This window comes from Scomber japonicus, chromosome 1, assembly GCF_027409825.1.
Source record: "Scomber japonicus isolate fScoJap1 chromosome 1, fScoJap1.pri, whole genome shotgun sequence".
In the NCBI taxonomy this organism is placed as follows: Eukaryota; Metazoa; Chordata; class Actinopteri; order Scombriformes; family Scombridae; genus Scomber; species Scomber japonicus.
Window position 1 is genome coordinate 41,613,341 of NC_070578.1, and position 16,355 is coordinate 41,629,695.

General features: G+C 41.8%; 1 protein-coding gene across 1 annotated transcript; it reads left to right on the top strand.

The window, feature by feature from the left end:
• Positions 1-1,801: 1,801 nt before the first annotated feature.
• znf395a (zinc finger protein 395a) lies at positions 1,802-14,403 on the top strand. The gene is made up of 10 exons (XM_053320049.1): positions 1,802-1,892; positions 6,968-7,143; positions 7,243-7,412; positions 7,602-7,711; positions 8,697-8,899; positions 8,996-9,096; positions 9,940-10,228; positions 11,367-11,504; positions 13,047-13,117; positions 13,904-14,403. Exons 2-10 carry the CDS (start codon positions 6,970-6,972, stop codon positions 14,013-14,015), a joined length of 1,368 nt encoding a protein of 455 aa, XP_053176024.1. The 5' UTR covers positions 1,802-1,892; positions 6,968-6,969; the 3' UTR covers positions 14,016-14,403.
• The last annotated feature ends 1,952 nt before the right edge of the window (positions 14,404-16,355 follow it).

The window sequence follows — 16,355 nt, forward strand, 5'->3', positions numbered from 1 at the left end:
TACTGTGGCAGTAGTATTACAGTATTATTTATTACACTAGTATTTGTATCCAGTAGTATTCCAGTACTACTGCAGCAGTATTACAGTATTATAGTAGTATTATTACAGTGCTACTGCAGGAATGTGTTGTTGTGTGTCTCAGTAGTATTATAGTAGTGTTATAGTAGTATTTCTTGCAGTAGTACTACAGTAGTGTAGTACTGCAGGAATGTCTCAGAGCAGAAAGTCAGTAAACAACAGACCTCAGTGGGGTGTGTTCCTGCACGGCTGCTCTCCACCAATCAGCGCTCAGCTCCTCCCCACGTGGTTTTCTTGTTTACTACGAGGCTGCAGAGCCACCGCTGAGGCTGCTGGGAAATCCTGGCCTGGATCAGCTGATCAGAGCTCAGGCCTGAGAGAGTAACAAGACAGTGAGCCAATGTGACGTCATGAAATAAAATCATTTACCTCCTTTTCTCTTTATAACATGATCACATGTTCAGTTATTCATAAAAACACAACTTATACACATTCATAACTTTATTGTAATATTCTGAGAGTTTTGCATATTTAATGTTGATTTTAGGACATTTTACAGATGATGGTGTAATGTGGGGCAAAGTTTACAGTGTGTTTAGTGTGTGAGTCAAACTACATATCACTACATATCAGCTGCTTTAGTTGAGTTTACTCTGAACTACATTTGATTTATTGTATTATTTACATGATATAAAAACTGATACACTATTATTATGCTTCTACAATAACGTTTCTATGGTAACAACAACATAGAAACCTGTCTATAACGAGTCAGCTCTGAACTAAACCAGCTTTTTATAAACTCTCTATAAAATGCTTTTTATATGAATCATAAAATAAATGCAAATTACTCCAAAAAAGTCTATAAAAGTACTATAAAATTAAAGGAGTAGCAACTAAAATCATTATCAAAATACTTTTTTCACTTCAGAACAACCTGAAATAAATAATAATATACTGATAATCTTTATTTGACACATTCTTTAACTTTATTCTACTTTTAGTGTCATTTTCAGATATTTAATGGTTTATTTTTGGGACATTTTACAGAGAGGACGATGCAATTTGTTGCCAATTATTAGAAAAAAGTGTTACATTGGTGAGTTTACAGTGTGTCAAACTACATATTAACACATTAGGTCATTTAAAAACTTTAAAATAACTGATTATAATGAGTCTGCACCTACCAGCTAAACCAGTTTTCTCACTTTAGAACAACCTAAAATATACTGGTAAACTCTTTATTAACTTTATTTGACACATTATTTAACTTTATTCTACTTTTATTGTCATTTACAGATATTTAAAGGTTTATTTTTGGGACTTTTTAAACAGAGGATGCTGCAATTTGGTGCTAATTGTAAGAGAAAAGTGTTAAATTGGTGAGTTCACAGTGTGTCAAACTACATATTAACATATTAGGTCATTTAAAAACTCTATAATAAGCATATTTCCCCAATATATAACTGATTATAATAGATGAAAATGTCTTTAAAACTGAACAGAGCTGTACAATAAATCATTACAGAACAACTTTAAATATCCTGATAAACTTTAACCCACTGTCCTCACCATGCCAGACACATCCTGAGTGTTTCTGCAGAGTTTCCCTCCTCGCTCTGAGACTGGTCGCTCCTCCTCCTCCTCCTCCTCCTCCTCCTCCTCCCAGTCCTCCCAGTCCACTGGCCTGATCTGATCCAGTCCTGGTTTTCTATGCTGGAGCTCAGACTGGTTGCATCCTGCAGCAGTAGCTCAGCTCTCATTGAGTCAGTCAGACCTCAGACCTGCTGCAGCTGCTGGAAGTGAAGCCTTGGGACTACTGGTGCTGCTGGGGGGGTGTTGTTGTTTTTCTACTGGAGCTTCTCTCACTGCAGGTATGAAACCACTGATGCATGCTCACACTGCTTACTGGTCTTACTGGTCAATCCACACTAGATGCATTTATGAGGGGTATGAACATGTGCTGGCTTGTTTGTTGTGTGTGAGTCCAGCAGGAAGCTCAGCTCAGTTAAAAACATCACTTCTGCTTTAAAAACGTCGAATTTGCTGCTTTTTAAAACTGTTTCTGTGTTTTAACCTGAGTCTAGTTGAGTTTCTGGACTCTTTACTCAAAGTGATCAAACTGTTTTAAACACTTTGGAGTTTTAAGACACAAAGACTTGAATGTGAAAGTCTTTGGAAACTGAATGGATTGATAAGGGAAGTCATTTAGTTGAGTTTGATAGTTTGAGCTTGTTGTTGTTGTTCATTGAAGACTCTCTAAATGTGGAGGGTGTGAACTCTGCACTGGAGGAATCTGATTGGTCCAGAGCTCAGAAAAAAGGGTGTGTGTGTGTGTGTGTGTGTGTGTGTGTGTGTGTGTGTGTGTGTGTGTGTGTGTGTGTGTGTGCAACTTTTGCTCTGTTTTTCCTGGTTAGGACCTCTTAGCTCCATAGAAGGGATGAGTCTTTATTCGCCGTGTCAGCAGTTTCCTGTTTGAACATGACAAAGACGACACGCTCCAAAAATACATGTTTGTTTTTTTTATAGTTTTTTGTTTGAGAGAGAAAGTTAACTCAACTTCTCTCTACTAGAAACCAGCTTCATTTAAACTGCAGCAGCTAGAACGTTACACCACCTGACCTCTGATCTGCTATGATGAGAGTTTATTGTGAACTTAATTTAATATATTTCTTCTTTCTTCTTGTTTTACCTCCAATATCTCATTTTATCAGCTGGTAGTGACTGCAGTCTTCTCCTGCAGACACACACACATACTAGAGTCTGACCCATATACTGATTAACCCTCCTGTTGTCCTCGAGTCAAGGAAGGAAGGGAGGAAGAAGGAAAGGAGGGAGGAAGGAAGGAAGGGAGGGAGGGAGGAAAAAAGGAAGGAAAGAAGGAAGGGGTCAAGGGAGGGAGGAGGGAAGAAAGAGAGAAGGAAGGCAGGAGGGAAGGAAAGAAGGAGAAGGAGGTAGGGAGGAAGGACAGACAGAGAAAGGAAAGAAAGAGAAGGAGGTAGGGAGGAAGGACAGACGGAAGGAAGCAGGGAAGGAAAGAAGGAGGTAGGAACGAAGGAAGGACAGAGAAAGGAAAGAAAGAGAGAAGGAGGTAGGGAGGAAGGAAGGACATAAGAAAGGAAGAAAAGGGGAGGAAGGAAGGACAGAAGGAAGGAAGAAAAGGGGAGGAAGGGAGGAAAGACAGAAGAAAGGAAAGGAAGAAAAGGGGAGGAAAGGAGGACGGAAGGACATAAGAAAGGAAGAAAAGGGGAGGAAGGGAAGGAAAGAAGGAACAGTCAAAACAGAAGGGCGGAAGACGACAGGAAGTTTAACTGAGACGATCAGCTGATACACACATAGATCAGTTTATTCCTTTCTCTTCACTTCTCCTAAAATCTTTATATTGCCACAAGTGTTTAAAAATATGTGTTTATGTTTTACTATAACTATCAAGTAAGGAAGAAAAGAAGGTAAAGAAGGAAAGAAGGAAGGGGTGAAGGTAGCGAGGAGGGAAGAAAGAGAGAAGGAAGGAAGGAAGGAGGGAGCGAAGGAAGGAAGGAGGTAGGGAGGAAGGAAGGACAGAAGAAAGGAATAAAAGGGTAGGAAGGGAGGAAAGAGAGAAGGAGGTAGGGAGGAAGGACAGACAGAAGGAAGCAGGGAAGGAAAGAAGGAGGTAGGAACGAAGGAAGGACAGAGAAAGGAAAGAAAGATAGAAGGAGGTAGGGAGGAAGGACAGACGGAAGGAAGGAAGGAAGAAAAGGGGATGGGAACAAATGTGCTCAGAGTTATTAATAATTTGTGTCAGATCATAAAAAGTGAAAGTAAAAATCTCCTTCATGTTAAAAAACAGATATATTAGTGTTGGTGCAGTACAGTAAAGTTTATTATCAAGTAAGGAAGAAAAGAAGGTAAAGAAGGAAAGAAGGAAGGGGTGAAGGTAGGGAGGAGGGAAGAAAGAGAGAAGGAAGGAAGGAAGGAGGGAGGGAGGGAAGGAAAGAAGGAGGTAGGGAGGATCACAGCAAAAAAAACTCCAAGTATCAGTCAGGCCCTAAAAAACAAATCTGCTCAGAGTTATCCTCCTTCCTTCCTTCCTTCCTTCCTTTCCTTCTTTCTTCCTCCCTTCCATCCTTCATTCCTTCCTTCCTTCTTTCTTTCCTCCCTCCCTCCTTCCTTTCCTTCCTCCCTTCCATCCATCCTGGCATCGGCCCCAAAACTCCAGTATCTCTCAGGCCCTAAAAAACAAATCTCCTCAGAGTTATTTATAATTTGTGTCAGATCATAAAAAGTGAAAGTAAAAATCTCCTTCATGTAAAAAACAGAAGTAAATATTATTCAAACCTCATGAATAGGGGTGTGTCCAAAAATCGATCCATCAATTAATATAGATTTTCTATTTAAAAATTCGATATCGATTCAAAAGTCTGTGAATGGATTTTTTCAGAGAGAATAGATGGAAGCATGAAATTTAAAATAATAATTATAATTTGAGAGTTTACAACTTTGTCTTGTATTTGAACTGACATGCTTATCCATCATCTCTATGGTTACATGATGACATCATAATTCAAAATGACATGATTTAAAATGCCACTGGTCTTAAGGGTAAATACACATAGATGCTATCATGCTAGATCCCAGTGTTGGATCAGACTCATGATTTAACTTTACTCTTGAAGAATTTGGTGTCCACACATGATGAGTGTTAAAACTATTGTCTGACTTACAAAACAGAAACTCTGGGAACATAAAATTGAATCGGATCGGATCGAATCGAGACCCTGTGAATCGGAATTGAATCGATTCAGCCCTACTCATGAATGAACCATCAGTGATAGTTATAAATCAGCTGCTGTTGGCTGTGTTCAGATATGTGAGTGAGCTTCGTCTCCATTTGAACTCATGTCGTAAAGTTTGATTGCATTTAAACGCCGTTGATCTCTGCGGTCTGGTCTGCAGGAGAGACGGAGACAGAAGAAGAGACAGAAGCAGCAGATGAACGAGGACGTGATGCTCATGTTAGATTCTGTTTCTCTGACTTTCATCCACCTCCTTTCTTTTATTTATATATATGTGGAAACTGTTAGTCACTGATTAACAGGAACCGTGGGGGGGGGGGCAGAGGGCACGGAGGGGGGTTGGGGTTGCCATTGTGTTTCAACACGTTGCCGCGGTAACAGAGTTTAGTAATGAGTGTTGGCGTAATCATGGTCAGTGGCGGCAGATGTAAGGTGATAAAAGATGAGTCGATTTACAGTTGAACCCATCTGCTGCTTTATTATACACATCTTTAATCCTCCTCACACACACACACACAGAGGCATGCACACACACACACACACACACACACACACACGCACACACATACACGGGCACACACACACACACACACACACACACACACACACACACACACACATATACACACACACACAGGCATGCACACACACATACACACACACACACACACACACACACACAGGCATGCACACATACACACACACAGAGACACACATATACGCACACATGCACCCACATACACACACATGCACTGCACACACACATAGACATACACACACACACACGCACACACACACACACACATACACACACATAGACATACACACACACACACACACAACGGCCTCCTGACTGTAAATGACACTGCAGCTGGTGACTCACTGTGATTTCACTCACATACACATACACACACACACACACACACACACACACACACACACACACACACACACACACACACACACACACACACACACACACACACAGCTTCAGACTTTCACTCAGAGTTTTCCCAGCAGCAGCAGCAGCACCCCCCCCCCCCCCAGCAGCAGCAGCGTTGGAGCAATAATGAGTTTTCAGTTGTAATAAGATACGACCAGTTTACCAGCAGAACTGTGTTTGAGACATCTCAAAGTTTCTGTCTCATAACTACACACCCCACACCACCGCTGCTGCTGCTGGGGAGGGGGGGGGGGCTGCTGCTGTGTGTTAATATTTAAATCAATCACAGATTTTTACAAACGGTTCCCGACACAGTTCAACACAAAGACACATCTGCTCATTTACACTTAAACACGACTAACAGCACTAACAACAGACAGCTTTATATGACATCACTGTTTAATTGTGTTAAAGGCTCAGTGATAGTAAATGTTGGTAAGATGATGAATTAATAAATCAGTTAAACTAGTTTTAAAAGCAGCATCAGGTTTGTTAAAATGTACATTTAGATAAATATAATGAGACATGGGGAATGTATCTGTATACACGGATCATTATGGACGGTTTTGGGGGGCTGGCATGGAGATGAAGGTGGAGGTGGACTGGGTGTTTATTGGGAGACTACCTGTGGGTGGTGAACTTCACATGGGACTATTAGACATGTAATAGTGTGGTGGTTGTCTCCTGGTAACTGGACTGGTGAATATATTGAGCATAATTTACCTGTTTTGGACTTCTTATGTATTTGTTTTATTTATTGTTTTTACTTTTATGTATTTTTACTGGTTTTTAGTTTGGTCTTGTAATTGTTGAATCATAAAAAAATGTACATTTAGTATTTTTGTTGGTTTTATATCATTTAAATGACATTTGCACCATTTTTTACCAAAAGTAAGACTGAATGCTCCTGAAAATGTCAAATGGTGTAACCACAAAAGAATGATGAATACTACATATTTTATCCATCCATCCATCCTTCCTTCCTTCCTACCTTCCTTCCTTCCTTCCTTCCTTCCTTCCATCCATCCTTCCTTTCTTCCTTCCTTCCTTCCTCCCTCCTTTCCTTCTTTCTTCCTCCCTTCAAATAAAACCTCATTGACACAAATCTAGTTTTAATGGTTGGTTGCAATCTCTCAGCTTCACAGACAAGAATTCAGTTCCCTCGATGTCTCTTCTGTCTTTAACTCAACATAAATATTTAAAGTTTATTAATTTCACGTTTAATCCACAGACATGATACCAAAGAACCGCCTGGGGAAGCGTTCTCCACTGGGGGCGCTAGTGAGCTCTACAGCCGGCCACCGAGCCGACCAGGAGACGGGCGAGACCAGCGTCATCATGGCAACGGCAGCAGCAGGAGGAGGGCAGCACACCGTCAGCAGGGTCAAAGGTCATCCTGGACTAAAGGTAAGAGGATAGCCATTGAATCTTATCATCATTTTAAAAGAAACTACAACTCCCATGAGCCTTTGCTGCAGTGACACTCCATCCTTTACTCTCTCTCAGGTGTATTTTCAGTGCGGAGGAGCTTCAGGTGAATCTTCAGGTTTGGTGGATCAGAGCGATGTTCCTGTGTGGTCTTCGTCTCATCCCTCCTCCTCTTCCTCTTCCTCTCCGTCCTCCGTGCCTCACTCCGTCATCAGATCCGTCTCGTCCTGCATCGACGTCCCCAGAAGGTGTGACATCATCGCCTCCGTCCATGTTGTTGTTGTTTCTTTAATATCTGCTGTCAGCTAACTCTCTCTCTTCCTCTCTCTCTTTCTCTCTTCCTCTCTCTCTCTCTCTGTCTCTCTCTTTTTCTCTCCCCCCCCCCCCCCCCCCCCTCTCTCTTCTTCTCTCTCTTTCTCTCTCTCTCTCTCTCTCAGTCAGAGGACTCCTGCAGACGTGGACATGGATGAGATGATGGCAGCGTTGGTTCTCAGCAGTTTGTCCTGCAGCCCGCTGCTGCACAACTCCGCCCAACCGGACCCAGCAGGTACAAACATACACCTCACATAAGTCTAGCTCTGAACTTATAGCACTGTGGTTCATACCTGTTGGCTTGGAAGAACTTTCTTTTTCTGAAGGTCTTAACTACAACAAATACTTCTGTTTCCTCCTGTGCAAAACTTACTTTCAGTGTCATACAGTCATTAATATCTAGAACTATAAAAACAGCATCAATCGGCCACATAAAGCTGTGTGTCATCAGCAAATATGTAGATAAAGATCCTTTGTCTTCTGATGAAAACACCTTAGAAAACATATATAAACTAAAAAGTAGTGGCCCTTAGGCATGGGATGATAACCGTGTTCAAGGTATACTGCGATTTGAAAAAGCCACGATAACCGAAACCGCCAAATTTTCTGAGGTATGAGCTGTTTTTAGTCTGGTCAAAGACAGGAAGTGCTGGTCAAAGACAGGAAGTGCTGGTCGGAAACCCCCCAGGTGGTGCAGCTGCAGCGTAGAGTATCACAACTCCTCACTCTGTCATTACAGTGTAGATGCAGGTTAAATTAACATGTGTATCTTTATTTTTCTGCTGTAATCACAATACCGCCATACCGTGACACCGTGATATTTTTTCTTATGGTTATCATACCGCCAGAATCTCATACCGGCCCATGCCTAGTGGCCCTAATATTGCTCCCTGAGGAACGCCACATACTGTATTTGTTCACTGTCCGAGTGGAAATGACAGAAATTTGAAAGAAACAATCAAAATATCACCAAAAAAGTGTTTCGGAGTGATGAGTGGACTGTAACGTTCCTCAAATTAATGAATAAAAACAATAAAACAATCATTTTAGCTTCATAGCATTTTCTTTTGAACGTTTTCTGGTAAAATTTGAGCAACATTTGGATGAAAATGCAACTAAAGAAATAGATACAAAGAGAAGTATAAGAAGTCTAAAAATCTGTCCTCTAACCTCATATGATCTCCAGTCAGTCAGTAGTAACCAGATTTGTTGTGTTTCAGCTCCTCTCATGGACTGTGGAGGCAGCGAGCTCTCCGACAGCGGCAGCAGCGGCTACTGGAGCGTCGGCCACGGCAACGGCAGCCCGGCCCACTCTCCACCAATCGCAGAGCCCGACGCCGGCCCGGCCTCGCCCCCTGACGAAGGCCTGGACATGGAGCTGGAGCAGGTGCTGTTTGACGAGCCGGCGCCACGGAGACGCAGGGTGAGCAGTGGGGCGATGCCTTCAGGGACTCGCTGTAGAATCAGAGTGATGAGTGTCAACAGGTTGTGATGATGATGATGTCATTTCCTCCTGCAGAACTCGGTGAAGGTGGCGTACAGGTGTCTGTGGCCGAGCTGCGGGAAAGTGCTGACGTCAGTGGTGGGAATAAAACGACACATCCGGACGACACACCTGTGGTGAGTCATGGAACAGACAGACAGCGTCTTTCTTCACTGCTTCGGTTTGGTAGAGAAGCTCAATTCTGCCTGAAGAAACATTATTATAGAGACTATTAGAGTATTAAGGGTTTTTTTTAATACCCATACATTTTATTTTTCTGGCAGGAATGGGCTTTCATACATTTTACTTGTTTAAATGAGACAAAGTTTACTGAACTCAAACCTGAATGTATTACTTGTGGAAGTAAACTTACACCAGATGAATAACAGGGTTCAAAATGAGGAAAGATTTATTTATTTTTAATTAAAATACTCTCCAAAGTCTTTGGAAGTCATCTGTATGTAAATTTTCACTTTCTAGGTTTAAAATTGTGAACTTTGCTTCATCTAAATTATGAGATAGTTAAAGTTATTCAAGGATTTAAAGATTTTACTTGTCATTCAGCCATGTAGGCAAATGAAAGAATAGTACTTAGAAATACAGTAATATACTAATATATCAATTATGTATATACACAAACACATATATTAATATACATTTAAACATAAACTACAGATCTATACACATGCATATACACAAATATGAGATAAAATAGTCTAAAGTTTTAAGTTGCATTAATGAGTTTTTTTCCTTCTTTTTTGTCTTTTTCTGGCAAAAATTGGCTTTTAAAAATATCCTAAAATTTCAAAAACATAGTGAGTAAGTTCTGAGTTGTGAGTCGAAGTTAAAGACACACAAACATCATCAGTAGACTAGTTTTTGGTTGCCTAGGTAGCTATATTTAGGGACTATAAGAAGGTAATCTGAGAAGAAGTTATGTTTCTGTGATCTGACCTTTGACCTTTGACTTCCTCTCTTAGCCGCGGCGGCGAGCACGAGCGTTGTTCCCGCAGCGAGGAGGATTTCTACTACACCGAGATCAACCAACAGCAGCAGCAGCCTCAGACTCCTCCTCTTCCCCTCCACTGCGGCCGCACCCATTCTCCCACTTCCCCTAACTCGCTGTCCCCCTCCTCCCCTCCCAGCCCCCCACCTCCGTCCCCTCCGTCCCCTCAGTCCCCGTCTCATCCGGCCTGCAGCGCTCTCAGTCGCTCCGCCCCTTCGTCCTCCGGCTTCTTCTGGCAGGTCCAATCAGAGCACTCTTACCAGGTGAGGGCGGGACTTAAGATCAGAATCAGGATGTTTTTATTGTCATCGCAAGAAGAAATGCAATGAAATTAAAAAGGTGCAGAGGAAGGAGAGGAGATAGAGGAAGAGGAGGAGAGAGGAAGAAGAGGATATAGAGAGGAAGAGGAGGAGAGAGAGCAAGGATAGGAGAGAGAGAGGAGGAGGAGAGAGAAGAGAGGAGAGGAAGGAGAGGAGAGGAAGGAGAGGAGAGAGAGGAAGAGGAAGTAGGGGAGAGAGAGAGGAAGGAGAGGAGAGAGAAGCACATTGAAGGTCCGGGACTGGAATCCGTCATCCGGACGTCTACAGGCCCAGATTACCTGTGAGACCAGAAAGCACAGACAACTCCGGGGAAGAAGTTTAGCTTATTGAATGCATTAATAGAACATGAATGTTAATGGATATAGATGGATGGATAGAGAGAGAGGGAGGAGGAGAGAGGAGCCCAGTGCATCATGGGAGTCCCCCGGTAGTCTAAGCCTATAGCAGCATAAACTAGGAGCTGGAACCGGCCCTAAGAATAAGCTTTAAGCCTACTCTTAAACGTAGAGAGGGTGTCTGCCCCCAGTCTTCACCAGTTGTGGATAATTATCTGCAAAATTAAGATAGATAGCGACAATAAGTAACCTTTTATTAGGATTTCATATCAAATTTAAGTCATAAAATCATCATTTTTGCATGTGTTTTTCTCCTCTCTGTGCAGAATGATGCATGTTCACATTTATCTTCTGAAGGAGGAAAACTTTCTCTGAGCTTATTTTAAATGTCAGTTGAAACATGTTGAAACCTACAAGCAGGATTTATGACATAACGACTTGTTGGGAGCCAATAGAGCTCCTTTATTCAGCTTTATAAGTGTGATGTGGAAATCTGACGCCTCCAGTGCACAAACACTGACGCTGGAAAACTTTAGGAGTGAAATATATTTACTTATTAATACATTCAAGAGCGTTTAGTGAAGGAGAATGAGGTGTTGGTAATTATGCATTTCTGTGGAAAATGTTCTAAGCAGAGTATTTTTTATGCTTTAATACACGACTAGAGGTAATCACTGAGTATAAAACCAGACTGAATGTAAGGGTTAGGGTTAATGTGTTGGTTATAAGTTGTTCTGGTGTTTCAGGCTCCGTCTCCGAGCCACGTGGAGCCGACACCACCAGCAGCAGCAGCAGCAGCAGCAACAGCAGCAGCAGCAACGGCAGCAGCTTTGACTACAGCTTCCTGTCGTTTGATGGCCGCACCCACCACCTGCCACAGACAGGTAACACCTTAACCTGGATTTATACTGAGCCAAGCTGGAGCTGACTGCTGCTAAAGTGCTGATTTGGCCTTTTTTGGCATCAAGAGAAACGTAGAATAACAGCAGTGGTGGTAATAACTGTGATAAGGGTTGAGAAGCAAAAGACTCAAACTGATGTGAAATGATGCAAATTTCTGCACTTTTCCACTAATGCAAAACTGAAACCCTGCAGAGTCCCGACTGTTCTGGACTTTCCCTGCGAATATTAAGTTAGATTTTATATTTTCTAATGACTGCGGCTCATTTTAACAGCAGCAACACACTTCTCTGATTCAGTTCCTGTTTTCTCTCTCGGTACAGCAGTCTATTGTTTATTTCTTGCAGCAGCCTCGAGGAGCCTGTTAAAACTGGTTTTATACTGGAGGGGGAGGGGGGAGGGGGGGGTGAGGTGTGTGTGTGTGTGTGTGTACGTGTGTGTGTGTATGTACATGTGTGTGTACGTGTGTGTGTACGCTCCTCCCTGATGGTTTTCATTGAGCAGGAAAATCCCCTCGGAGGGCAGCGGTCACATTTTCCATCAGTGAGCCTCAGTGCAGTGCTGCCACCTGCAGGCTGAATGAAGCAACTGCAGAATGTTTTTACACCAAAGAACACAAAGAGCATTAAAGGACCAGTTCACAATTTCTCAAGCAGCAGTCAGGAGCCTGAATAAACACTGCAGCATGTTTATGTGTGTGTGTGTGTTTGTGTGTGTGTGTGTGTGTGTGTGTGTGTGTGTGTGTAATGATTCCTCCTGTTCATACTGAGCATTAGATCCTTCATAATGTTTACAGGAAGTGATGGAGGACTAAACCCACAGTCCTCCTTCTGTGGAAACATGGATTTAAGAGTTGATCTGAAGATAATATGAAGCTTCAGCGTCTGAATGAAAGAAAAGAAAAAAAGAAAGAACAAGAAGGATGAGAAACAAAGAAAGAAAGAACAATGAGGGAGATGAGGAAAGAAGGAAAGAAAGGAAAGAAAGAACAATTAGAAAAGAAAGAAAAAAACAAAAGGAGGACGATGAGGAAAGACAGAACTAAAAAGAAGAGAGAAAAGGAAAGAAAGAAAGAACAAGAAGGAAGATGAGGACAGAAGGAAAGAAAGACAGAAAGAACAAGAAAAAAAACATGGAAGAAGATGAAGGAAGAAAGAAAGAACAAGAAGGATGAGAAAGAAAAGAAAGAAAAAAAAGTCAAAGGAAGAAAGAAAGAAAAATTAGAAAAGAAAGAAAGAAAGAAAGAAAGAAAGAACAATGAGGGAGATGAGGAAAGAAGGAAGGAAAAAAACAAAAGGAGGACAATGAGGAAAGACAGAACTAGAAAGAAGAGAGAATAGGAAAGAAAGAAAAGAAAGGAGGAAGGAAAAAAGAATGAAGAAAGAAAGAAAGAGAAGAGAGGAAATGAGTCTTCATCCTCCATCACTTAAACTTCCTTTAACTGTGATATCAAACAGGAAGTGATGATGAAGAGCTTAAATAAATGTTTCTCTCCTCTCTTCTCTTCTTCTCCTCCTCCTCTTCAGGGTTTGTCATTTCGGGCTCGCTCGGTCAGCGTCGGAGAGCAGTGGCTGCAGCAGCAGAGCGCCCCCTGCAGGTCAGTACTCACACAAACATCATTACATACTGATGCTGTCATGTCACATCAGAACTGTCTCATAATTACTAGTTTTTAAAAAAAGCTTTCACATCAACGTCCAAGTCCTAAATACTACTCTGCATGTTTGTCTGGAGCCTGTCAGAAATAAACTGAAGCTCAAAGTCTTTAAATATATTAATATAGAATTAAGTTAAACTTCCTGTTGTACTCGAGTCAAAGAAGGAAGGGAGGGAGGAGGGTAGGAATGAAGAAAGGAGGGAAGGAAAGAAGGAGGGAGGGAGGGAGGGAGGGAGGAAGGAAGGAAAGAAGGAAAGAAAAAGAGAAGGAGGGAGGGAAAAAGGAAAAGAGGAAGGAAGGAAAGAAGGACAGAGGAAAGAAGGAAGGGAGGAAGATAGGAAGGAAGAAAGGAGGGAAGGAAAAAAGAGAGGGAGGAAGGAAGGAGGAAAGAAGGAAAGAAAAAGAAGGAGGGAGGGAGAAAAGAAAAGAGGGAGGAAGGAAGGAAGGAAAGAAGGACAGAGGAAAGAAGGAAAAGAGGAAGGGAGGGAGGAAAGAAGGAACAGTCAAAACAGACAGGGTCAATTTGACCCGGGAGGACGACATGAAGGTTAAAGGAGTCCCATCTCTTCCATCCATCCCATAGAAAGCTTATTTTACTAACCTCTCTCTCTCTCTCTCTCTCTCTCTCTCTCTCTCTCTCTCTCTCTCTCTCTCTCTCTCTCTCTCTCTCTCTCTCTCTCTCTCTCTCTCTCTCTCTATCTCTCTCTCTATCTATCTATCTATCAGGAGGACTCGCGGTGAAGCCAAGAAATGTCGTAAAGTTTACGGCATCGAGCACAGAGACCAGTGGTGCACGGCCTGCCGCTGGAAGAAAGCCTGCCAACGCTTCCTGGACTGAACCGAGCGGCGGGCGAAAGAAAGAGAAGAAGAAGAGGTAGAAGAAGAAGAAGAAACAGAGAGGAAGAGAGAAGGACTGTGAGTGAGGAGCTGAATCAGACCCTCAGCTTCACCTGGTGGATGTTTTATACTTTCTTATATCTGAAACCAGAAATATTTCCTTTTTGTACTCTTTCTACATTTGCCACATTTTTTTTTTTTTTTTTAATTTGAATCGTGTATTTTGTAGATTTGATCATCTTTTAAAGAACCTGTGTCCTGGTGCAGCTATGTATGACGTGACCTTTGACCTGGTCGCCTGATGAGGGGGAGTTTTTTTTAACGTCCAGCCGACTCTCAGGAGATTTATATCTAATATTGTTTCATCAGCAGCAGATTCATACACATTTCAGTCGCCATGGTAACAGGTGAAGATAGACAGAGGGGTTAGCTGGATAACTTCAGACTTAAACCCTCCTCCAATCTTTACAGTTCTCAGGTTCATGGATCAAAAACATGATTTAAAGAGGACACATTCAGCTTCTTCTTGTCGTACTTCATGTGTAAATCCAGACTTTATGAATGTTTCGGTCTGCATGTTGTTCATCGTCGTTGTTGTTGTTGACACGTCAGAAACAAAAAAAAGTCATCTACGGTCTTATTATTGGTGCTGCAGTTTGTACACTAAGAACTGACTCAGGAGCAGTTTCACACACTGTCGGTGCGTCAAAAAATCTCAGCTTTATATAACAGCTGGTTAATCCTCTAGGTCATTCAGTGTTTATGCAATGTGCACCTTTGAGATAAAATGATCATGAAACCGGTTCTCTATTCTCTAAATCAAGTTTTAATGCTTTACGGTGCACGGTGCATATTCCTGTTCCTGTGTCTTTCCTCAGATTGCTGATAAAATCTTAAATTCTTCACACACAGAAAAACTTGCAAGTATTGTTTTTTTGTCTGTGTGTCTGTGGTTGCCATGACGTCGCCCATTGGTTTGTGGACTGCCGCTTTGAGGGCTCGATTATCGTCATCTTGGATATTTTTGGAGCCTTAAGTTGCTCAAGAGGACGAGAGGTTGAAGCTGACCCTCGTCCTTGGTGCTAGCTTGGTCACCACAGTGCTTTTACAGTCTATAGTTAACTGTGATTATGTTAAACTAGTGCTGGTGCTCATTCTCACCGGGCGGGGAGTTCTGGTCCTCTGAAATGAGTCCAACCAGGAAGTAACTTAGAGCTGCATTCTATCAAAAGGCCACCAGGGGGCGACCGTCTCTATACAAGTCAATGGAGAATTCACCAACTTCTCACTTGATTTCTAACTTCAGTAAACGTTTTCAAAATGTGTTTATGGTCTCAATCGCTAGTTTAAAGCCTTCTTCAATGCAGTATGATGTTCATTTGGGACATTTTGGCCTCCCTGATTTTATATGTGATGATAAAGCAGGGTATGCATTAGGGCGTGGCTACATCCTGATTGACAGGTTGATTGCCCAATGTCCTCGAGATCCAGCCCTCGTTACCATAGCAACCTCCCCGCTCCGCCCATGGCTCTGCCTCATGCCCATATAAGTAGAATCTGTGTTTTTATTTTTCCCAGCATGCACCTGAAATTTTCAAGATTCGAAACTATTGGCTTCCGAGCAGCAGTCCACAAACCAATGGGTGACGTCACGGATGTTACGTCCATTTCTTTTATACAGTCTATGACTCTCACCAGTGAAAAACAGGCGTGAAACCATTAAAACTAAAAACTCTTACTGTAAAATCTGAGCAACCAATTCCTCGGATCGTCTTTCAGTGCAACCAAAATGCTGAGCAAGACTTCTTATAACCAACCAAAATGTTAAAATTAACTTTCATGAACTTGAAAACACACTGTGACACAGCTGCAGCTACACCCAAACTCTATGACTGTGGTGATGATTGCTGCTGCGGTAGCCACACCCGAAAGCATATCCTGATTCATCATCTATGTTACTCTATAAATGAACATTATACTGTATTAAAGAAGACTTAAAGCTAGTGATTGAGATCATAAAGTCAGTAAAGTATTCACTGAGATAATTATGGAAGCATATTACATTCACTTGAATTTAAAAAAAAAAGTTTTTTCTGAGTAATTTATTTTTTGGTCTGTTTTTTGGAGTAATTTTTTCTGTTTTTTTGTGGTATTTTTTTTTCTCTGAATTATCGAGATACTTCGAAATCTCGCAAGAACATTTTAAAAGTATCATCTTGTATCCATGGAGCCGTATATGTCCAACTGATCCTGGAGAAACATTGCTATGTCCAGGAGATCTGAATGAGCTTTCCATCGATATGACTTAAAGACAGGACAATCTCCCAGAGTCTTAAACCCA